This window comes from Bos indicus x Bos taurus, chromosome 19 (assembly GCF_003369695.1).
Source record: "Bos indicus x Bos taurus breed Angus x Brahman F1 hybrid chromosome 19, Bos_hybrid_MaternalHap_v2.0, whole genome shotgun sequence".
Lineage (NCBI taxonomy): Eukaryota > Metazoa > Chordata > Mammalia > Artiodactyla > Bovidae > Bos > Bos indicus x Bos taurus.
The window spans coordinates 63,443,399-63,468,480 of NC_040094.1; the positions used below are offsets into that span (position 1 = coordinate 63,443,399).

The 25,082-nt window shown below is 44.3% G+C and overlaps 1 protein-coding gene across 11 annotated transcripts in view; it reads right to left on the reverse strand.

Annotated features, from left to right (window-relative positions):
- The window catches only part of CEP112 (centrosomal protein 112), a 339,838-nt gene that overhangs the window by 194,849 nt on the left and 119,907 nt on the right, over window positions 1-25,082 (reverse strand). For all 11 annotated transcript variants that reach the window (XR_003506951.1, XM_027519223.1, XM_027519224.1 and 8 more), the window contains 2 exons: window positions 17,839-17,974; window positions 4,360-4,467 (listed from right to left, as the gene is read on the reverse strand). Coding sequence is in view for 10 of the 11 variants with exons in the window: in XM_027519223.1 (XP_027375024.1) it covers window positions 4,360-4,467; window positions 17,839-17,974 (244 nt within the window). In the remaining variant the exon portion in view is untranslated. The remainder of the gene's footprint in view (window positions 1-4,359; window positions 4,468-17,838; window positions 17,975-25,082) is intronic.

Consider the following 25,082-nt stretch of genomic DNA (forward strand, 5'->3'; position numbering starts at 1 on the left):
ACGGTCTTCCCTGTCGCACAGAGGAAGCCCTCAGGAGTCAGAACACCCTTGCTTTCTGACTGCAGATCACAGACCTCTGTGCCTGGTGCCCCCCCAACCAACAGCTGAGGCCCAGCCCTGCCCCCACCCATGGGTGCCGCCCCCCTGCACTGGGCCCCCTTCCCTGTCTCCACCCTCACTTTCTGCTGTGTCCTTTCCCAGTGGAGACTAACAGTCTGATTCAAAACAGGTCCATGTTTTCAGGTTATATCACCTAAAAAATCTAGGTAATATTTACAGAGAAAAAACTGGGAACTGCATGCTGTTTCTAAAACATCTCAACGGATCTTCAAATGTCCCAGTTGCGCTCTTATCTTCTATAATTCCTGGCTTGTCTTTGCTACCAAAACATTTTGTTCCAAACAGTGGTGTCGTGTAAGGATTGGGCTGTCCAGTGTTTTTAATCATCCTCAACAGTAAGTGTTTATTCTTCCTGGAGAATCTGGCCACTTGTTTATCTGTTGAACTACATTTCCCTTTAAAGGCTTTGCAGGGAAAAAAGAAGATATAAAATATAAGATTAAAGAATGAAATGCTGGAATTGCCAAAAACAAAGAATCTCCACAGTTCAGGAAATCCTAGCATGCCTGCTTTGTTGTCTGTTTCCAACTGGAGTGAGGCTTGTGAAGACAATTAGAATGGTCTCTCTGTTCCAACGGGTCATACAGGAAAGAAACAGGAAATCTTGATGAAAGCTTGGGTTTCGCAGGATATTTGTGTGAGTGTTTATCCCATGTGTTTGATGTTGTCTCTCCACATCTGCACACTTTAGGCCTGCGTTTGGGCTGAAATGTTTTAGAATACCACTCTGCTTTTTTCACTTCATTACAGTTCCTGGCACTGGGCTCTCTACGTGGGAGGGGCTCACGAGTAGCACTGAGTAAGGAAATTGAGGCCCAGAAGGCACCAGTCATTCATTTCCTCTGGATGCGGGCTCCCTCATTATAAAATGTGAGGATTAGACCGGATAAGTGCTTCTAAAACTTTTCCACCAAGGCATCCCTCGCAGCGGTGAAGATGAATAGTACCCCCTGGGATCTGAGGGCTCAGCCTGGAGCAGCCTTTGCAAACTGCAAGTTGCTTTGAAATGCCCTGTTTTATCCTACAAAATTCATGAGAACTGTGCATTTTACAAAACAGGAAAAGTCTCTGTTTGTTTTAATATGAACGTTACCTCAATAGTAAAACCTCTTTGCTTTCCCACCAAATAATCAGGTGAGTCCAACATTGTAAGATGCAGGCTTCAGCCCCTCCACCCTAGCGCTCATGCACCCCAGGGCTTGCCTACCCGGGCCTGAGAAGCTGGGGCTGGTGGTCGGCATGTACATCTCCTTCCAGAGTGAAACGCTGCACCCACAACACTCAAGGCTTGTGCGTTCTTCAGAAAAGTAAGACAAGATAACGGGAAAGTTGTCATCCTTGCACTTGAATGGCAGGCAGAGAAGGCAGGTGGGTGTAGAAAGGTGTGTAGGTAAAGGACTCGGAGCCGCCTGCAGTTGTCCAGAGCCACACAGGGCGGGTTAGGGTCTGATGGAAGGTGCGGATGGTCACCGATGTCGGACCTGGAAGGGACCCTCTGCCCCCAGCACTCAGGACAGTCACCTCCACACACTCAGGAGGGAAACTTACTTTCTCATGAGACAAACCACTGCACATCGGAATAAGCCTTTAGGAAAGAACAACCTTGAAACGATCCAAAATGTTCCCACAATACCATTCACCCAGAGGCTCAACAGGAAATGGCAACCCACTCTAGTACTCTTGCCTAGGAAATCCCATGGATGGAGAAACCTGGTAGGCTACAATCCATGGGGTCACAAAGGGTTGGACACGACTGAGCGACTTCACTTCAGAGGCTCAATTTCCGTCTCCAGACACCCCAGGGTCTGTTAGTGTGAAGAGCACAACTCAAGTTCATGTCCATGTCCAACCCCGTCACCTGGTCACTGGGTGGCCCCTCTGGCCAGTAACCTGCCCAGGTGAGCTCAGTCTCCACGACTGGGAGATGGAGCAACAGACAATGGACCTGCCTCTCAGCACGACCGTGACGACGGGAAGGGGCTGAAATCTGTAAAGCAGGTAGAAATGGGACTGGCCTGGTGTGTGTCCTCCTGACTGCAGGCTGGCTTTCCTGGTGGCTCAGCTGGTAAAGAATCCTGGGGTCGATCCCTGGGTTGGGAAGATCCCCTGGAGAAGGGAACGGCTACCCATTCCACTATTCTGGCTTGGAGAATTCCATGGACTCTGTAGTCCATGGGGTCGCACAGAGTTGGACACGACTGAGTGACTTTCATCACACAGACCAACGGTAAGACTTCCCTATTACAGGCCTGGAATTTAAAAATACATAACGTGCAATGCTCCCGAGTCTCATCCTCTCTTGGCAAACATCCTTACTTCTTGAAATACTCCTCTGACCTAACCCTACACGTCCTTAGTTCTGGAAACTCTTTGAACATGTTTGCATTTTTCATCATCCTGCTTAAAACGCAGTGACCAGAACTGACCTACTCCTCAGCGACCTGATAGGTGGACAATCCATGGAGACTACCTTTTACCCTCCACTGCCCATCGTCCCAGGTTCTTCCTCTCTTCCTGGTCACTCAGTCCCCGACAACCCCACCCAGCCCCCGCTGCATACTTTCTGCCGACGACTGTCTGAGAGGAAGTGTGGAATTTTACCTTCAGTCCCAGTAAACAATCTTAATTTCAGCGGTTTAAAGCTTCAGAAGCTGATTCCGGACCCCGTTTGCTAACTACTCTGCGTCTAAGGAGGCGGTAACTACGCGCACCTCATCGCCATGCGATGCACCTGGAAATCTTGCGTGTGGGGACCCTGGTCACTCAGAGCCGGCCTCCCCCGCACCCCACAGAGGCTGTGGTGACTGGCCTTTGAGCCCCCGCACCCCACAGATGCACCCACAGCGAGCCCTACCCCCGCCGCCCGAGGGCCCCTCCCACTGCTGAGCGAAGCCCCGCCCCTGCCCTACCCCACCCCAGGGCCCCTCCCATGGCTGAGCAAAACCCCGCCCCCTTCCCCACCCCCACTCCTGGGCCCCTCCCACGGCTGAGCGAAGCTCCGCCCTCCGCCCCTGTCCCCGCCCACGGCCGCCTGCGCACAGAGAGGAGTGTGCTCAGTTTCCCCTCAGGGAACATGGTGGCGCTGGCTCACGGGACACGACTCTATGCCTATCTTTCCTCATGATACACTTCCAGCCTTAAATCGTTGGCAGTTTGGAGTGGTCAGGGGAATACCTTTCTGGTTGATAGAATTTTCAGCTTAAAAAGGGGTTTTTAAAAAGTTTGTGTATTATCAGGTCAATAAATGTTCTCCTAACACCTCGGAGCTCATAGTCCTGCCTCATAAGTGACTGTCTGGAAGCTTCGCTCTCAGCAAGGGTGCTGATGATCAGCTCACGACACAGGAAGAAGAGAAACAGGCTAAATCTGCACTGACCTCAGAGGTCTTTGAGTGGTTTTCCAAAAATTCCTATTATACACTCGTCAAACATCTATATAATTTCTTTTTCATGAAAATTAAATAAGAAAAATTGATGCAATAGTGTATGGATTCTATTACTAGTATGAATCCTTTAAATAATTGATCAATTTTCCTTATTAAATATTTTTGACCAAGACTATAAAAGAGAAAAATCTGGTACGGCTTCAAATCTAAGACTCTGAGAAAAGCCTTTGAAGCTTAACAGTCTTTCAAAGGAGTTTATATAAATTTATTTTTACCCTAAAAAAAGGGACTGTCATGTTAAAAAGACTATCACAGAGTGGAAAGTAGAGCATGTAGAAAAGAATCAACCACCTAAAAAAATAATTAACATCATTGTTTGAATATTTCTGTCTGATTTTCAAGGTTAAGGATAATTGGGCTGGAAAATGTAAACATTTTTCATGATTCTTAGTAGATGCTACAGAAATTTTTTTGGCTACATGAACTTAAAATGCCACTAGTAATATATAAAAGTGCCAATTTTACAAAACTTTTGTCAACTTTAGATGGTACATCACTTTAATTTGCATTTTTATTAACACCAAGGCTGAAGATATTTCTACACGGTCATTTACTCAATTTACTTCTTATATATCTTTCTTTCCTTTGCCAGTTTATTTACTGGGACATTAAAGATTTTCTTATAATCTGCGCTACTTATTTATATGTTAATTTATTTGTTATAATTCATTAATTTGGCAAAGGGAATCACTCTTTGCCTATCCTAAGTATTTCTGCCGTGCAGACGCTGTGCTAGAGCGGGGCGTATGGAGGAGACGAGCGCACGGCAGCCTCAGGGCCTCGGGGCCACGCACCTGCTGCTCATATCTCTGCTTGACGTCGTCCAGTTGCCACAGGAACTCCTTGGACTGCTTCTCACGGAGAGTCTTGGACCGAGTCAGGTCTGCTTCCACCTTTTCCATCTGCAAAGTTTAAAAATCAAATATCAAACTCTTAAGTGACAAATGGCAGTGCATATTTTTGTCAATTGCACATTTATTAAAATGATGGATTTTCAACACCTCACCAATCGTAATGCTGAATTTAAAGATGATAAAATGGTGACAGCTGTGTCTACTTATCTTGATAGGTTTCAATAGTTTCAAATCAGGGAATTTATCATTGGTATATAGTTGACTAAACTTTACTGTGACAATAATATTGTGACAGAAATACAATTTTGAACATCCAAATACTTACTCAACAAAGTTTTATTAAGGCCTTGCTGTGTGCTGAATGGGAGAAAATATTTGCAAACCATCTATCTGGAAAGGGACTTGCATCTAGAATATATAAAGAAATCTTACAACTCAATAATAAATGGGCAATTAAACCCAATTTAATATTGGGCAAAGGGATTGGAAGACATGCCTCCAAAGAAGATACACCGATGGCCAACGAGCACATGAGAAGATGCCCACCACCACTGGCATCAGGCAATTCCAAGTCAAAATAGCAACCTGCACTGCACGCCCACTAGGATGGCTGTAATCAAAAAGCCAGATGATAACAGGATTGGTAAAGATGCAGAGAAATCAGATCCCCACAAGCGCTGGTGGGGAGATAAAATGATGCAACCACAATGGAAGGCAATTTCACAGTTCCTCAAAAGATTAACCATAGAGATGACACAGTGAACCCACATGGATTCCATAAGAACCAGGAATTCCACTCCTAGGTGAGAAATGAAAAACATAATCCATACAAAAAACTTGTATTCAGATGTTCATGGCGTAACTGCCAAAACGGAGACAACCCAAACATCCATCAATTGATGACTGAACAAAATGCGGCATATCCATACAATGAGACATTATTCGGATGAAGTACTAACACACATTACAACATGGATGCGTCTTGAAAACAGTCTTCAAAGTGAGAGAGAACAGGCAGCAAAGGCCATGTATTGTACTGTCTCATTTGTGTTAAACTCTCAGAAGAGTCAAATCCACAGAAACAGAAAGAGGACTAATGATTGCCTAGGGTGACGGGGGCTGGGGGTGGGGTTTTTTCTGGAGTGATAATAGTTGCACGACTCTGAATATATTAGAAACCACTGAACCATACACATGGGCCGGCAGCTTCCAGATTCAGCGATCAGAGTTCTAAGACGACCAACATAGGCCCTCAGGCCCGTGATAAGCTTTGCTGAGGAATGTCTAAAGCACGCATGGTGGAGCCCACGTTGTTTCCTAACTCAGGACGTGGGTTTCAAGGCGCTCTCGCCTCCAGTGAGCGCTCTTCGCATCAGCCCTCTACCCAGAGGCCTGTGACTTGGTCCTCGGGAGCCACCCCTGCGCTCTGGCTCCCCTGGCACTTCCCAAACGGCTGCGGCTACTCACGAGGCAGCTTTGCTCCTCTCTGTTGGAAAACCCTCTGTGTTTCTCTCACCCAACCATCCCTCTCCAAGGCTGACTCGAGCCTCCCCTCCTGGCAGAGGGGTCTGCTCTCTGATCCACAACAGACGGAAACACCCTCCTCTTACTGTGCTCTGGGAGCAAGAAAATGAAACTTTCCCTTTTCCCAGCACAGGGTGCTTTTCTCTAGAGTGCAGGAGTGTTTCAAATTCTAAGCCTCGTTTATTCATCTACACAGCGGGCTCCCAAATAAAAGAAACTATGACTTATAATTCTGTTGTATCTTAGTTATTAATTAATTGCCACGGTGTGCAGAATAAATACATATTAAATTCTCAAGGATGAATGGAGGGCAGACAAAAGCAAAACAGAAAGGAGGCAAGAAAGGAAAATCAAGGAGAGAAGACCTGGTTTATTCAGTGCTTTTAAGACAAATCTTCATATGAAGTTGATTTTTGGTTCTTATTCTACTTTAGCACAGATTGAGTATTACAAATAACAATAATTATTAAAATATTTTAAATGTAATGAAGTGCTTTGTATATGCAACATTTATAAAAATAGGATATCTTCCTTCAAAAAATTATCTTCTATAATCAAAATAGAAAACAATTTAAAGCACATGCAAGACCTCTTTCTTATACCGAAACATTAAGAAAAATTCAAAGTGTTATAAGTGTTATTTTATACTGACCGAAAATGCAAGACCCCACTCCATTCTCCTTCCACAATTTAACCAAAATAAATAAACAAGTCTTGTAAAACACTTGAAGTTTGTGTAGAAACAAGGTTTTCAGTTGCCATAGATACAAAAGATTCTGCTTAATCATACATCATTCCATATTCCATTTAACTTCAAGTGTAAGGAGAAAAGAACCACCCACTGCTTCATTGGGTAACTGGCTTCCAAGAAAGCTAAGTGTAGAACTTGGTGATCAAATTAGGAGCAGAAAAGGGCTCGGGTGTGGTTCTGTGAATGTCTAACGTTCACTGGTGATGAAGAGGGGTGTACGCTGGTGTCTTGAGCGTTACTTGAGCTCCACGAAAGAGAACATCTGAGTGTCCAGAGCTTAAGCAACACCAGCGCTCTGTTCCCCTCGGGTCACGAAACGTTCAGGAACAGGCCGCGTCGTCGGCAGTTCAAAGACGTCAGGGCTCGGGTCTCTGCAATTCAGCCTCCCGTGATGGCCCCAGAGCAGTTTCTGCAGCTCAGAACCCCAGCCCCAAAGGGTTGGGGCGAGGGGACAAGGGTTAAGGGTCCAGAGCAGCTGCTGAAAACCCTCTGAAGGGGCTTTCCTGCAAGCTCCTGTCAGGAGCAAGCACAGTACGCTGTTTCCATCTCATTCACTGCGTTAGAAGTTCTCTGCATTAGAAGCCACACTCCATCTACAAGGTGAGAGACTGCCGATTTAGAACTGTGTCTAATGTTGCCCTAAATAAACTCAGGGCTCTACTGTTTTAGTAAGAGACTAGGAATGGACACTGGACCAGGATCTAGCATTTCTGTCAGATGTGGTTGTAAAAAGTCACTGTTCTTTCTCTAGTCAAGTTCTCTTGTGTTGTTAGGTTCTGAGTAATCTGACATATATAATTTAGTAGACAATTATACAAGTCTATAGACAAATACAATTTTGCTGTATTTAATACATATTTAGATAAACTATAAGAAATTGTCCTTCAAATATTTTCAGATATGTATAGATATAGATAGGATAGACAGACAGATAGGCAGATAAGACAGATACAAATGGCAGCAACACAGATAAGCAATTATCTGTGCTTGACTGGAGGAGGCAATGGTGCCCCACTCCAGTACTGCTGCCCGGAAAATCCCATGGATGGAGGAGCCTGGTGGGCTGCACTCCATTGGGTCCCTAAGAGTCAGACACGACTGAGCGACTTCACTTTCACTTTCCACTTTCATGCATTGGAGAAGGAAATGGCAGCCCACTCCAGTGTTCTTGCCTGGAGAATCCCATGGACGGAGGAGCCTGGTGGGCTGCAGTCCATGGGGTCGTACAGAGTTGGACACGACTGAAGCGACTTAGCAGCAGCAGCAGTGCTTGACTGAAGATTCAGTAGAAACTAACATCCTTGACAGAGAAAAGCAGCGGACACATGTCTGGTATCTCTCCCCTTCTTATCTATTTGTAGCAGTTCTTTATCAACCCTGGACGTGGATGCTTTATTCAGTACCTCATTACCACAGCAAGCATTTGCTGACCTGGCCCTTCTTTGCCTGCTGTACAGCAATACTTGCTTTGACATGAATCAGGGTGATCATAATGTGTGTGTCTACTTTTGGTCTCTTTCCCCTAAAACACTGTTCATCTTTGTGCCAAAACCACACTGTATTTATGAATATAGCTTAATATTAGTCTCAGTATTCAGCAGTATTTATAAGTTCTGGTAGCATAAGGTTGCCATGGTTGCTCTGAGACGTCTGTATTTCCATGTAGATTTTAGAATCAGCTTACCAGTTTCCCTCACTCCCCTACCCCTACCACCCCCCCCACCCCGCCACCAGCAAAAAGCAATAATGTTTTGAGTTTTAGGATTGTGTTGATTCTATAGATTAATCTGGGGAGAACTGACATTTTTACGGGTTTTCCCGATAGCTTAGCTGGTAAAGAACCCACCTACAATGCAGGAGACACAGGTGAGACAGATTCAACCCCTGAGTCGGGAAGTTCCCCTGTGGGAGGAAATGGCAACCCACTCCAGTATTCTTGCCTGGGAAATCCCATGGACAGAGGACCCTGGTGGGCTACTGTCTGGGTGGCCAAGAATCGGACAGAGACTGAGCAACGAAGCATGCACACACAGTGTGGTATTAGAAGGGGCTAAACGAAGGCAGAATCAACAGGAATGGAGTAAAGAACACGGAAACATATTTTAGGACATCTTTATAACACTGAATCTTCAAATCCATACACAAGATTCATTGCCCAATTCGTCCAGGTCTTCCTTGGTAGTAAGTAAAGTTTCACTTACTACTCTATTAAGCATTTAAGGATGAGAGTTAAGGTTTCTTTTAATTATTTGTTTGATTTCTTTAATTTTGTTCTTTAAAACCAAACATTTATCCATAGGCTTTGGATGTTGACATTTGGAATTGATTAACACAATAAACTCTGTTAGAATACTTAAATATGCTTCGAGAAGTTTACCTCTGATACCTCATCTCATTTGAAGACAAAATTTTTCAAATGCTGAAAGCAGAGACAGATTTGCCCATTATCATCAAAAAGTGAGAAAAAAATGCTTCTGTTTGTACTGGATATTCTATTACCTTCAAGCTGGTCTAAAAAGACCTTATTTAATTACATGAGCCAGCATGGCCCTTAAAGGACAAGAGAGTGGATGGTCTGTATGTTGAGTCTTGTCTCTCTCAGTCTGTTTTGTTATCCATCTACATTTATAAAAGCACAGATATATTCAGATAACATTCCTCCTTCCTTGTAACTTGAGAGTTTTTTCATGAAGTCAACAGCAACTATAAGACGATGCTGCTGCTGCTAAGTTGCTTCAGTCGTGTCTGACTCTGTGCGACCCCAGAGATGGCAGCCCACCAGGCTCCCCCGTCCCTGGGATTCTCCAGGCAAGAACACTGGAGTGGGTTGCCATTGCCTTCTCCAATGCGTGAAAGTGAAGTCACTCAGTCGTGTCCGACTCCTAGCTACCTCATGGACTGTAGCCCACCAGGCTCCTCCATCCATGGGATTTTCCAGGCAAGAGTACTGGAGTGGGTTGCCATTACCTTCTCCGATGAGAAGAAGGCTTCCCTGGTGGCTCAGAGGGAAAAGCGTCTGCCTGCAGTGCAGGAGACCTGGGTTCGATCCCTGGGTCAGGAAGATCCCCTGGAGAAGGAAATGGCAACCCAGTCCAGTACTCTTGCCTAGAAAATCCCATGGACAGAGAAGCCTGGTAGACTACAGTCCATGGGATCGCAAAGAGTCAGACACGACTGAACGACTTCACTTTCACTTTCTCCCATGAGATGATGAATTAAACTCAAAATCTTTTAGACTGTAAGAAGCTGCTAATCAGTTTCAAATGTACCAGCACCCAGAAGCAACCTCACTAGTCAAAGGCAGGGTTTCCAAATTGGGTTTTCACAGCAAACCGTGGGCTTTCCAAGTATAAAGCTAATACCTTGTAGCTGATGGCTACAAAGATAAAGGAACAGAATTTAAAGCCAGATATTTAGCAGCAGCAGCCACTTAATGAGAATACATTTTCAAGAGGAGCAAAATTAACTAGAAAAGTCAAGCGGTTGAGTGGAAGCCCCAGGAGGAAGTGGTGAGCTGACATTCATTCAGTCGGTTTACAAGATGAAAAAGTTTCACCTTAGAATTGCTGCCAATACTTCAAAAGACATAGCTGTCTTTTTCAGTCATTTATTTGTTTCACAGAGAATAGGTAAATACAGAACCCTATTTCTTTAAAAAATACAATTATATACACATATACAGGAATAATTCTAACAGTAATACATTTTCACAATTAAAATATGTATATTTTCCACAACTAATTGCTGACAGCTAACATATATAATGGATTTCACCACTGGAGTAAGAATTGGGTTATTTAAGCAGTCTTAAATGAGATAAAAAGTTCTTCAAAGTGAAAGAAACAGTGTGAAGCAACTTTTTAAAAAAGTTAAAGTCTGTTCCATTTTCTCTCAGGGGCCTCGTTTTTCAAACAGCAATTCGCTTTCAAAAACAAACTCAGAGCTTGTTTAATTCAAATTCCCGTTGTCTTCTATGTGCAGCGGTTTCCAAGTGGAAAAAGATGCCCTGAGCTCTCCTGGCTTTTACACAAAAGACTTCAGTGAGAAAAGAGCAGTTCAAAAACAACAGCAGAAAAGGAAAGTGCAGGCTGCGGAAATGTCCAGAAGCAGTGTGGCTTCTCCTCATAAGGAGCCTGCTGACTGGCTTTCCGTGAGCGCTCGAGCTGCGTCCACACTTTGACCACTGACAGTCTGAGGTGGAGGGGTCCGATTTGCCGTGTTTTGACATATACACTGTATTTACTGCCTGTTAAAATCTGCCACGTGAGAACTGTCCCATCTGCCAGTGAGCCTGGCTATAAGGGTTCCTTTGTACGTGGGGCTGCTCCGTGTTGTTCCACTCACACCGAAGGTGCTTCCGTGTTTGAGAAGCTCGGCTGCACTTGGCAAGACCACCTGCCACTGAAACCACGCAGAACTTTCTTCCAGCAGAAAACAAACAGAGCATCGCCTCCCATCAGCCGCTCTCACTGTCACGTTTTACTGAGTCTGAATCCAGAACCACTGGACACATTGGTGAGGACCGCGGGCAAAGACAGGACACGGGTGAGGGAGTGTGGGGGGAAGTGGACCCCAGCCGCATGCACCACAGAGGACCCTCCGTCAGATCGGGTAACCAGTCGGCAGAGATGCAATATCTGCAAGGTAGGAACATGCGAACTCTGGAGGTCCAGCAATGGGAGAGGCAAACAGAGGGACAGAGAACTGGCGAAGGAAGAGAGAAGATAGAAGATGGCGCTGGTGCAGGGCACAGCGGTGGGGCGTGAAGGTGGACGGACTGCGCGGCGGTTTCCGCATCCACTGCACAGACGCCCTCTCTCAGCCCCGGCTGGTCTTGTTCTACTGCAGTATCACTTGCTGGCTGGGCAGGGTTCGTCGTCGTCGTCGTCTTTTTTTAATTTCCTTCTAGTTGTTTGTTTGCTCCAGTTAACTTGGAAACAGTAACTAGGGGGTTAGCATCTGGATCTTCAAGATGGTTTGATTTTAAAGGGGCCAGTTTTTGCAGAGAAAAGAGGAAGATGGATTTCTAATTTAATGGTTCCTGAGATCACATTCTCTCCAAGTCTTTTTTTTTTTTTTTTTTTAACATTCTCTCTGACTTTTTTTGACATCAGTTCAGTTCAGTTGGTCAGTTGTGTCTGACTCTTTGCGACCCCCATGGACTGCAGCACACCAGGCTTCCCTGTCCATCGCCAACTCCTGGAACTTACTCAAGCTCATGTCCATTGAGTCAGTGATGCCATCCAGCCATCTCATCCTCTGTCGTCCCCTTCTCCTCCTGCCCTCAATCCTTCCCAGCATCAGGGTCTTTTCCAATGAGTCACTTCTTTGCATCAGGTGGCCAAAGTACTGGGAGTTTCAGCTTCAGCATCAGTCCCTCCAATTAATATTCAGGACTGGTTTCCTTTAGGATTGACTGCTTGGCTCTCCTTGCAGTCCAAGGCACTCTCAAGAGTCTTCTCCAACACCACAGTTCAAAAGCATCAATTCTTCGGTGCTCAGCTTTCTTTATAGTCCAACTATATATATATTTTTGACATATAGTTTCTAGTTTTTTTACCCTTGATAAATAACATCACAATAAACAACCCTGAACACACATCATGCACACCTTGGAGTCTTGAAAAATAGAATCCTAGAGGTAGGACGGGAAAATGGTTCTTCCCATCCACACTGCTTGATCCTACTACTGCCTGAACCACAGTGTTTGTTAGAGTCTTCTTGCCTGGAGAACCCCACGGACACAGGAGCCTGGCTGCCTACAGTTCGCTGGGTTGCAAGAGTCAAACACAACTGAGTACACAGCACCAGGGAAGCCATCTGGTCCTGGGCTTTTCCTTGCAAAAGGATTTTTAATTGCTAATTAAATATCCTTATCTATCATAGGACAATTTGGACTTTCTATCTCTTCTGTAGACAGTTTCAGTAATTTGCATCTTCCTAGGAATTTGTCCACCTCACCTAAGTTTTTGTTGTTTCTTGGCACCAAGTTTTTAAAGTACCACCTTATAATTATTTCATTTTCTGTAAGATCGGTAGCGGCGTCCTTTCCTTCTGCGTCCCTATAAGATCAGTAGCGGCATCCCTTCCTTCTGCGTCCCTAGCTGCGGTCATTTGTTTCTCCTCGCTTTTTGTATTTTACCCTCAGCAGTCAAGCTAAATTTGTCAATTCTGTTCGATCTTTTCAAAGAACCAACTTTTGGCTTCATTGACTTTCTCTATTTTAATGTTTTCTACTTCTTTGCTTTCCATAAATAAATATATATACTGCATACATATGTAAATATCTGTGATTTCCTTTATTCTGCTTCCCTGAGCAGAAGCCTGCTTTCCCTGGTCTGGTTTCTTAAGACGAAAACTAGGTTACTGATTTGAGAATGTTCCTCTTGGAGATAGATGTTACAAGCTTTTCTCTGAGTACTCTGTTAGCTGCATTCTGTAAATTTTGATATGCCGTATTTTCGTTTTAATTCAGTTCAAAATAATTTCTAATTTTAAGTAATATCTCCTTTACTCCATGAGTTACTCATAAGTGTCTTATTTAATTTCCAAACATACGGTATTCTCCCAGATTTATTATTATTGTTTGTTTCTAATTTATTATCGGGGTCAAGGAACAAATTTTGTATGATTTTAAGATCTGAGTCCTTTTAAGATTTATTGAGAACTGTTTCATGCCAAGCATATGGTGTACCCCAGAGAACGTTCCGTGAGTGCCTGTAGTTACTGGGTGGAGGGCTTTAAATCACCACCAAGTCTGGATACGCTCCTGAGAGGCCCAGCACAGCAAAGGATGGAGACTTGACTGGAACGGGAACCCACCCACAGAAGAAGAGACTTCTGCTCTGGAACAAATCAGGTTGGTACTCTGCCGAAACAAACAAGCTGACGTCATCTGGGGCATCCTAACATCGAAGAGGCACGCAGCACACAGCAGGGGCCCTTGTTTGCAGCTTCTTCCCTCCAGCGGGACTTCTGAGATGTGTCGTCTGTTGCAGGTATCAGCAGCTCATTCCTTTTTATCCCCAAGTCATATTCCATTGTATACACTGCATCTTGACTGTCTTTTCAACTTCTGAGGAATATTCGGGTTGTTCAAGTTTTGGGCTTTTGTGAATAAAGTTGCTGACAACTTTTGTGTACAAGTCTTTGTCTGGATACGACTTCTGTTCTCCTGGTTACACACACAGGACGGGAACGGCTGACAGACGGCTGTGCACGTGGAGCGTTTTTGCACCCGCAGTGTGAAAGCGCCACGTCTGCCCACACCTTTACCTTCACCGGTGTTTGGCAGCCTCAGCGAGTCTTTACAATTCTAACCTTTTCCAAGAGCACGCAGTGGCATCTTCCTGGTTTTAGTTTGCACTTCCTTGACGAATGATAACACTGAACATCTCTTTATGTGCTTATTAGTCTTCTCTGAGGTGTCCACATATTCTGTTTATTTTTAACTGGGTTGTTTGTCTTCTTCTTATTGTGTTGTAACATTTCTTTTATATTTTAGATATGAGTTCTTGGAAATATTTGTGAATCCTTTATTTTCCCATTCTCTGGTTTGCCTTAACTTCCTCTTTTTTTTTCAATGGTGTTTTTCAAAAAACAAAAGTTTTTGGTGAATGCAGCAATTTTGATTGAAATTTAATTTCTGGTTTTACTAATAAGCATTGTGGTAAAAATATGTCCTGCTGAGTTTCAGAAATTTATTGGTTTACTGAGTTCTGTAACTGCTCCATTGGAGTAAGAATTTAATATGTCGTATTTAAAGAGTGGGAAGTAGAAATATGGCAGTTTTATAAACTGCTATTGAGATCTCCTATTTGTTTACGTTTTGCCCCCCTGAGCAGTCAAGAATGGAGAAAAATTTATTAAAGCACCCCATGACTATGTCAATTTTTTCCTGTATTCCTTATACCTTTTCATAAGGACTCTTGTCTTTCTCAAGCAAAAATATATTCCTTTGTCCAGTTTATTGACTTGTGTTGATGTTAATTTATATGACAGTATTACATTTTCTTTTATTCTGAATACAAGTGATAAAATATATTTTCTATATATAACTTTTGTGTAACTTTTAGTTGTTTCTTTTATAAATAGCATATACTCATTTAAGTCAGCTAATCAATACCTTTCTTATTAAAGAAATTTAACCTATCACTGTTTATTCCTACAGTTACATACTCTGTCTTATTTTGGACATTTTGTTCTGTTTCTACCTATATTCCTTTGGCAATATCTCAAGTTTTGCTTTTATCTTCTCTAGATTTTTATAAGGATGTAGCATCTTGTTTGGAGAAGGCAATGGCACCCCACTCCAGTACTCTTGCCTGGAAAATCCCATGGACGGAGGAGCCTGGTGGGCTGCAGTCCATGGGCTCGCTAGGAGTCGGACACGACTGAGCGACTTCACTTTCACGTTTCACTTTCATGCATTGGAAAAGGCAATGGCAACCCACTCCAGTGTTCTTGCCTGGAGAATCCCAGGGACGGGGGAGCCTGGTGGGCTTCCGTCTATGGGGTCGCACAGAGTTGGACACGACTGAAGTGACTTAGCGTAGCGTAGCATAGCACAGCATGTTGTTAACTTTGTTAATGCCTGTTTACCGCATCTAAAGAGCGTTTCAGCCTACAGCCCTCACCTCGCGATGAACCTCTGAGTCTCATCTTCTAGGGCAGAGTGCTGGCCCCTGGGCTCCCCGCAACCCGATCCAGGCTTCGTGAACTTTACTAATGCGACCTGAGGATTCAGATTATCTGTTGTTATTGAATTTGCATTTTCTATTCTAGACACCTTCTGCAGCGAGATCAGCATTCTATCTCACGACTACAGGTGTGACGATCAGTTGATTTTGCTTTTATTTTGTTGGATTGCACTGTTCTCGGCTCAGCCTTTACTATGATGGTTTCCCTGCATGCTGGGTGTCTTCTGCTGCATCTCTGAATTGATATAATTTTTTTCCAGAAAAGAAACAATCAGTATACATTATGTGAACTCTTACTAATAAAATGTTTTTCTGTTGATTTTGGAAGTGAGAAGCTCCTTGGTTATGTATAAAATCGGGTCACAGCCTTTCTCCTTCAAAACTCCATTATTTCTCCGATTTCTTTTCCAGTTTCATTCTGCCTAGAAACTTATTGGATTTCCATTTTATTCTTGACGTTCAGTACTTTTGCAAACGGTATGTAGCTTTAATTGCATTAACTGTACTTGATGTACGTGCCTCTTTCATACAGGTCATGTGTTCTCATTAAAGGCACTACTACTCTGAGGTTGTCTCTCCCCCCCCGAATTCTACAGTAGACTGTTTTCAAAAGTGTGCTTTTATTCTGTGACTGCTGGATACAAACGCCTTTTTTTTGTTCTGTAAAATGTTTCCACCAGTCCCATATTGTTTGCTGTTTTTCTCCTGACCCATTATTGGGCAGTTTGTTAATATTGCATCACCAACCCCCAAAAGTGTATTTATTGAGCCAAAGGTGCCTGCCGTAGTTTCAGCTTTTATGGGAAAGTTGTACTGTCAGCCTTGGCACTTTCAAAAGCCCCTTTTTTAGCCTTCTTCAGGGCATACTCAAAACTTCTTGCCAGGGGCCCCCTCCTTCAATATTGTCTGTATTCCTTTAAACGTTAAGCTGATCAAAGAGTTCCCTGTGAGCTCCACTGCACATCTGAGCAGATATGCCTCCTCCAGGCCTGGCCTCTGATCACAGCAGGGAGCTGGGAAGAGACGCACATCCAGGAGTGGGCACCGAACGGCCCTCCTTCCAGCTGCAAACTCTACCAGGAGTCTGGCTTTCACCCAAGGCAGTGAGTGCGGGTCTCAAACCTTGCTCTCAGGACCCAGGTCCACACAATCCAAATCAAGGAAATAATAAGGAAGCACAGTTCCAGTTTTGTAAACCCCACAGGCTCTGCCCATGACCTTCCACAGGGAAGTTTCTACCACCTGTGAGTGCTCGGGCCTCCTGAGGAAGAAAACTGCAGCTGAAAATGAAATCACAAACAAGTATTGTAACACTCTTAATAATTAAGAAAGCCTGGAAATCAACTAAATGCTCTTGAATAGTGGAGCTGATAAATAAAATATGGTATATTCATATGATAAAACACATACGATGTTAAAAGCATTGCACTAAATCAACAGGCCACAGCTATACAAAATTCAGTGTAAAAGTGCAAACAAGACTGAGACATAAAATCTGTAGTCTTTAACTTTTCAAAAATGGAGGCACAGAAATTACACATATATGTATACATGTACACGCATGTGACACTTACAGACACTACGCGTGCATGTGAAAGTACAAACACACTGAAATGATACACACCGCACTAATTATAGTGTGAGCGCTCCTGAAAAGACCAGGAGAGAGACGGGAGAATAACGTGATTAGACTGGAAATGCAAAGCAAAACGAAACTACACCTGTAACATTTTATTTAAGTAACTGGCGTGGACAATTGTTGATTCTTCATGATGCGTATCTAGGCATCTCTTTCCTTTATTCTTCTATAAATTTTTAAATTTTTTCTCAGAACTATAAAACATACCACTTACATAAGAATCGGGGATAGCCTCTGTCCTCCTGAAATGCCACTTAAAAATAATTTGCCATAACTGACCAATGCAACACCACCTATGGCACATGAACAGACACAGAGGAGGGTAACTTGAGGCCTCGCTCTGGAGACAATGGCCGGTCATGGGTTTCATCTGTACGCTGCCCCGTGTCCCAAAGCCTGGCACAGTCTGGCCACAGCTGCGTCCACGGACAGGACTTTGAATGGTTTCTGGCACTGCTTTCCAGAGGAATCGGGGCACTGAGGGGGAGGAGGGCCCTCAGCCCCTCTCACCAGGCTCTGCCCACTCCCCACCACCAGGAGCAGCTGAGCAGAGTCCCTCCTACGGCCCAGGAAGGCCACCCCGTGGGGAGGGCAGCCGGCTGGGCCCTCCTCCAGGGCTCTTGTCTTGGCCAAGAGGAGCTGCCCGTCCTTCCGGGGCTCTGCAGGTGGGGGGTGTCCACCCCGGCCCTCACCTGAAGCCCCGACCCCGACATGGTGGCCTAACCCTGGCAGAGCCTTCTGAGCTGGTAAACATGCTGCTTCCCACAGGAGACCTGCACGTCTCCGCCCCAGAGGCAGCCTCTCACCTGCTCCTTCATCTCCGCGTAGACCTTCTCCGAGTTCAGCTCCACCTGCCGCTTGAACTCCTCCAGTGCGGCGTCCGCCTGCTGCGCCTGCAGCCTCTGCCCCTCGCTCACCCGGGTCAGCTGCTCCTCCTTCTCCCTGGGAAGGCCACACGGGCCACAGAGTTAACGCACAACCAAAGAACCAGGTTTGATCAAAGAACAAGCTTTCATCCTCTCTCAAGTACAGACCAGACTTCTATCTGAAGTATCCAAATGCTATAAAACCTCTCTTCAAAAGACGACAGTAACACGACTTGTCTCAGGAAAGAAGGATATAAGCACATAATGTGTGTTCTGATAAGGACACACCGGCTTCCAACAACTTCCCTAGAACAAGACTGTTATCACCAGGGCCCTCCATCACCTGACGGACGGAGCAGTGAGGTGCGGTCCAGCCACACAGTGGGCCAGCACTCAGCCTCAGAAAGGCATGCAGCGTGGACGCCCCTGCACACGGACAAAGCTCGAAAACACTGCCGCGTTACAGGAGCCAGACTCAAGGGCACACACTTACGTAGCACACGATTCTATCTATGAGGAACATCCAAAAAGACAAACCCATAGAGACAGGGAAAGCAGGTCAGTGGTCAGCATGGGCCGGGGGGCGGGGGTGGGCAGTGCTGCTCACGCACGGGCGCTGGGGGTGACGAGCGCACTGGACTTGGAGAGTGGCGATGCCGCGCGTCTTTGTGGATATGCTAGAATCTGCTAAACTGTGCACCTTGAAAGGGTGAGTCTTACAGTATGTGGGTAACGTCTCAACTGAAAAAGCACGAGGTACCACAGGACCGCCTCCAACATGCACACCCGGCAGACGCTGACCTGCAGGGTGATGGGCAGGGGGCGCCATGCCGGCCTGACAACCTCCTGCCCGCAGTGGGCTCGCCTCAGAGAACCGTAACTACGTTTCTTTGTACCTTGAAATAAAATCAAATAGTCAGGAAGGTCCACCAACCGAAGAGGCATCTCTGGATGCTGACAGAAGATAAAGTAAGACTTCAGGGTATAAACGTGTGAGTGTTAACACTGGCCGCTGCTGAGCTCTGACTGGGCGCCAGGCACTGTAAACGATTTGAACGCGTCTTCTCTCCTTTATGTCCAGCTTCTATAAGGCATTTCCATAACCCTGCCTTTGCAGAACCGGAGACCGGGGCTGAGAGGCTGTCCCCGAGGCCCCACGGCACTGGCGGGCCAAGCGGGACTTGTGCCGGCGCCCCCGTGGAGCCCGTGCGCTGCTGCTCTCTGGGGCTTTCCAGGTGTCCCTGATGCCACCTCCTGTGCTCAGAACGTGTTCCCAGAAGGAGAGAAGTGCCTCATAAAAGGACCCCTACTGGGTCCCATGGCCTGGAAGCAGGTGGCCACTGTGGCGGAGAGCTGTCACGAGTGCTGGATGGACTTTGCTGCGGCTCGTGGGCCCGGCTGACTGGGAGCGGTCACCCAGAGGCTCCATTCAGAGGACTGTGAGGTGGGTGCTGAGGCAGAGGCTGCAGCTGACGACGAGGGTCCCTCGGAGGTCACGAGGTCAGGATGCACAGGAGCTTCTCCTCTGCCATGCCCCCCTGGACTAGTTCATCCCATGCTCTCCACACTTGCGGACCATTCAGCAGACTACAAGTCTTCAAAGGGTCACATCTGCATGCTCAGTGTGTTTCATAATAGAAAGGAAAGTATAGTGGACAATATTTGAAAACTTTTGTTTGTTGTTGACTCGGTGATGCCATCCAACCATCTCATCCTCTGCCGTCCCCTTCTCCTCCCGCCTTCAATCTTTCCCAGCATCAGGGTCTTTTCTGATAAGTCAGCTCTTTGCATCAGGTGGCCAAGGTATTGGAGCTTCAGTATCAGTCCTTTCAAGGAATATGCAGGACTGATTTCCTTTAGGATGGACTGGTTTGATCTCCTTGCAGTCCAAGGAACTCTCAAGAGTCTTGTCCAGCAGCACAGTTTGAAAGCAATTCTTTGCCACTCAGCCTCTATATGGTCCAATTCTCACATCCATATATGACTACTGGAAAAACCATAGTTTTGACTGTATGGACTTTGTTGGTAAAGTGATGCTTTGCTTTTTAATATGCTGTCTAGGTTTGTTAAGCCATTCTTCCAAGGAGCAAGTGTCTTTTAATTTTGTGGCTGCAGTCACTATCCACATTGATTTTGAAGCCCAAGAAAATGAAACATGATGCTATTCCCATATTTTCCCCATCTGTTTGCCATGAAGTGATGGGACCAGATGCAATGATCTTAGTTTTCTGAATGTTGAGCTTTAGGCCAGCTTTTTCACTCTCCTCTTTCACCTTCATCAAGAGACTCTTTAGTTCTTCTTCACTTTGAAAACTCAGAAAAATTTATAAACCATATAACTTAAAATTATGCACCTTTAATTAGCCAGGAGAAAATTTTAACACATTTTATAAAAATATATGATATATGGCTGAAATATCAACTTTTTCTGTAAATGCTGAAAGTTAGTTGTTCTACATTTTTTGTTCAATAATTCACTTGAGCTACTGTTACTATAAATAGTTTCAATTTAATAGGACAAATATTTTCTCTATTTTATCTCATTTTTAACTACCAAATTTAGTTCATTTACTTTATAATTGACTACAAAAATCAAGGTCCAAACTTTTATTCATGATCAGTTATATACTGAGACCATAATAAAAATGCTATTTGTTAAACTATAACCTAGTGAAGTAAGGCACACTGCTTCTGACTGATCATTTCTAGCCTGACGTCTGATGGATCTGAGGGCAGTACACCCTTCTGTGGACATTCCGCATAAACACACGAAGCCCATCCCTCGGCCAGATCCTGTGCATGATGATGAAGAAACACATGATGCTGTGCTGAAAACCAGATCAGAAGAAAGAAGTGAACACTCAGTGCCAGGACCCACGATAGAACGACTTGGTGAAATGTTCTTCAGTACTAAGCATCATCGGAATCCTCGTGGACAGAATGGTAGACGTTGTAAGAAACTGAACCCTCCAGAAGACAGATGACGCTGAGGTTTCCAGGAATCAAAGAGGAACGTCATCCCGCATCCCCTTTGCCACTTGAGAAAATGCAATCTGGCATATTCATGGGTACGTCACTTGTTGCTGTTTTTGTTTCGTCACTAAGTCATTTCTGACTCTTTTGTGAACCTGTGGACTGTAGCATACCAGGCTCCTCTGTCCATGGGATTTCCCAGGCCAAAATACTGGAGTGGGTTGCCATTTCCTCTCCAAGGGACGTCCCCAACCCAGGAATTGGACCTGTGCTTCCTGCCCATCTCCTGCATTGGCAGGTGGATTCTCCACCACTGAGCCACCAGGGACGTCCAATGTGTTCAGTTCAGTTGCTCAGTCGTGTCCGACTGTTTGCGATCCCATCGACTGCAGTACTCCAGGCTTCTCTGTCTTTCACCAATTCCCAGAGCTTGCTCAAACTCATGTCCATTGAGTTGGTGATGCCATCCAACCATCTCATCCTCTGTCATCCCCTTCTTCTCCTGCCTTCAATCTTTCCCAGCATCAGGATCTTTTCCAAGGAGTCAACTCTCCACATCAGGTGGCCAAAGTATTGCAGCTTTCAGCTTCGGTCCTTCCAGTGAATATTCAAGACTGATTTCCCTTAGGATTGACTACTTGGATCTCCTTGCAGTCCAAGGGACTCTCAAGAGTCTTCTCTAACACCACAGTTCAAAAGCATCAATTCTTCGGAGCTCAGCTTTCTTTATTAGTCCAACTCTCACATCCATACATGACCACTGGAAAAAACCATAACCTTGACTAGACTGTTGTATAGTAACATTAATAATAATAAATGTCTTTTCACATATTAAAAAATATTTAGATAGGAAATATTGTTTTATATTAAAATATTGCTTTCCATTTAATATTAAATAGAGGACACAAGGAAATGAGTGAAGCCTCTCAATTCATTTTTAGTCCCACCTCACCTACAAAGCTGTAGAAGGCAATGGCACCCCACTCCAGTACTCTTGCCTGGAAAATCCCATGGACGGAGGAGCCTGGTGGGCTGCAGTCCATGGGGTTGCGAAGAGTTGGACACAACTGAGGGACTTCACTTTCACTTTTCACTTTCATGCACTGGAGAAGGAAATGGCAACCCACTGCAGTGTTCTTGCCTGGAGAATCCCAGGGACGGCGGAGCCTGGTGGGCTACCGTCTATGGGGTCGCACAGAGTCGGACACGACTGAAGGGACTTAGCAGCAGCAGCATCACCTACAAAGCTAATTTAGTGGTGAAGTTAAACACCACAGAAGGCACCACTCAGTAAGTCAATATTTCTGCCCAGTTAAACCATGCAAACACATTGAGCCCCATTCATACTTTGAAATCTTCTGTCTTAACATAAAATATGTCTTATTTAAATAAAAAGATGATATTCATTTTAATGAGGTGTCATTTTAATTTCCATCAAAGTAATGAAATAGCAGTGAAATTTTTCAGCACTTGAAAAAGAGAAGGGTCTGCTCCTCAATAATATAAGACCAGTATTTCCTTTTACCATGATTCCAAATAATGTGCCCTGTAAGAAGCAAAAAAAAAAAACGACTTTGAAGATTATTTTTTCGGTGGAGCTAGCTGTGGAGCTGAGTGTAAACGCATCACTCAAATGCCTTAAAGATGTGCCTCCGTGAAGATAAAAAGGTGGGAAGAAAATTTCCTTTTTAACTCTGATTTATTTATAAAATGCAGTAAATTTTCCTCGTCTGAGTATATAAAGCATAAAGAAGAAAGAAGCTGCATTCTTATACAACCACAAGCCAGTTCAGATTAAAGGATGTTCTGAAGACCATGATTATTCCAAACAGGCAATAAAATGTAGGAGACTAATGGACTACAATTTACTATTTCTTGAGCTTTGAAAGCTAACATTTATATGTTCAGGCCAACCTTAATTTGAAAATCTTCCCTTTGCACATTTCTGCACCAGCACTTTTGATAATGATGGCAGAGACCCAACATACATCCACAGGCTTCACATTACAGCAGACTTCATCTGCTGCCAGCCTGGCCTCTCCACCGGAGGCCCCAAGGAAAACAAAACAGAACAAAGCACTTCCAACAGGCCTGGGAACCATAGCGGAGTCTCCACTCCCTCCCCAGCTAGGGTGAAAAACAAGACTTCTGGCAGCTATATCCTCTATACTCACGGCTGCTATTGGCACATACGCTGCTGATAGTGAGTCAGTCAGAAACTATGACTTTCAAGGCACTCAAAATAATACCTTTCGCTAACCATGAGCAATAAATAGACTTCTTTTGCCTCTTCTTTGTGTGACTAAGACCAATGGTCTCTGCTAAATTCTTGTTAAAAATGATAAATGCTGTGGACACATCTAAACATTTGACACTTCAAGGGTTAGACACGAACACCAGTGAAATGGAAATTAACAGTGGTCTTAATATTGAAAAGCTGACAATACTCCTCAAACTGATCTACAGATTCAACCCAACCACTGTCAGAATCCCAGATGACGTTTTGCTGAAATTAATAAGTTGATCCTAAGATTCATATGGAAATACAAAGGACTCAGAATAGGCAAAACTATTTTGAAAAAGAACAAAGTTGGAGGACTCGCATGTCTGTATTTGTAACAATCACTTTGCTCTACACCAGAAGCTAACGCAACACACTTCAGTAAAAAATAATATAAAGTAACAAGTGAATAAAAATAGGTGAAGAATCCTCATAGGTTATTTCTCCAAAGAAGATGTATAATTAGCCAAAAAATGCATGAGCAGACTCTCAGTATCTTAAAAAAAAAAAAGGAACTGCAAATGAATGTCCCCACGAGGAGCCATCACCCACTTCCAGGACAGCTGTGCTCAAAAGACATCGAGGAACAAGCGTTATTGTTTTGTTTTGTTTCCCATTTACTGTGCCTGGATGTTACTGAGCTGCTTCAATTAGCATAACTTTGTCTTCCATGAAACTGGAAAATTTGGGGCCATGACTTTTTCAAATATTTTTCTGTTCTATTACTCTCTTCCCTCTGCTTCTGTGACTCAAATGAAATATATTTTATACATCGGTATTACCCTGCAAGTGTCTGCAGCTGTATTTTTTTCAATAAGTTTTCTCATTGTCCTCAGATTGACTTATTTCTATTAACTTATCTTCACGTTCTTTTTTTAATCTTCATTCTGGTGTTATATTCAGCCTATGTTTTAAACCTCAAATGTTGTATTTTCCACTGTTTTCCTGTTGAAAGTTCTCAGATTTTCATTCATTACTACCAATTTTTCTTGAAGTTCCTGTGCATAGCTAGTTTAAATTTTGATCCACTGATTCTAGTATCTAATTTATCCTGAGGTAGTCTCCGTTGCTTACATTTTCTGTTGAGGATAAAAAGGTCATGTTATCCTAATTAAAAGTAATTAGGTCACGTGTAATCCTGATTCTTTGTGTGTCAAGTCATTTTAGCTTCTATCTTTATGAGTGACACAGAGCGGACAGTCTGGATTCTATTCTTTCCTCTGAGTAGTACTGAATGATCATTTTCATTACCTGTTTATAGCAGGCAGTTAACTTGGCTGAATTCAAACTACAAACCTTGTCTCCCATGTAAGGAGCAGAAGCTCATCTATAAATCCACTCTGTTAGCCTGACTTGGGCTTTGGAGTCTTGAGGGTCAGGCAGACATATGCACCAGGGAAGTAGGCTCCTTTGTTTCTTGGTGTCTCCATCTTACTTTGCCAGTGGCTACAACTGCCCATCCTTTCATCTGGCTCTTCAAGCACCAAGATGGCAAGTATGTACCCGAGTTCTAGCTGTCTCACGTGGCATCAAAACTGGTCATTGCTGTAAAAACGGGAAGTCCACGTTCCCTTCTTCTAGGTGCGCCTTGCCTCCCGTGTCTCCTTCTGCATATTCACCCTCTGGGTCTGAAGGTTATGTCTGAACAGAGTTTATACCTGGGGGAGGATCAGTTTTATAGGAGCCTACCTGGCCATCTCTTCTTGGTTGTTTTGACTGACTGGCAGATTACTAGTCATTCTTTAGGGGCTCAGCTGTTAACTCTTCAGATAGAATTGCTAGCTGCTTCTTACTTTCATCCTTGTTAGCACTTTTTATATACTGCTACTATAGCATTTCATATAAACTATTAGCTTCCCAGGTGGCGCAGTGGCCAATGCAGGAGGTGCAGGAGACCAGGGTTCAATCCCTGGGTTGGGAAGATCCCCTG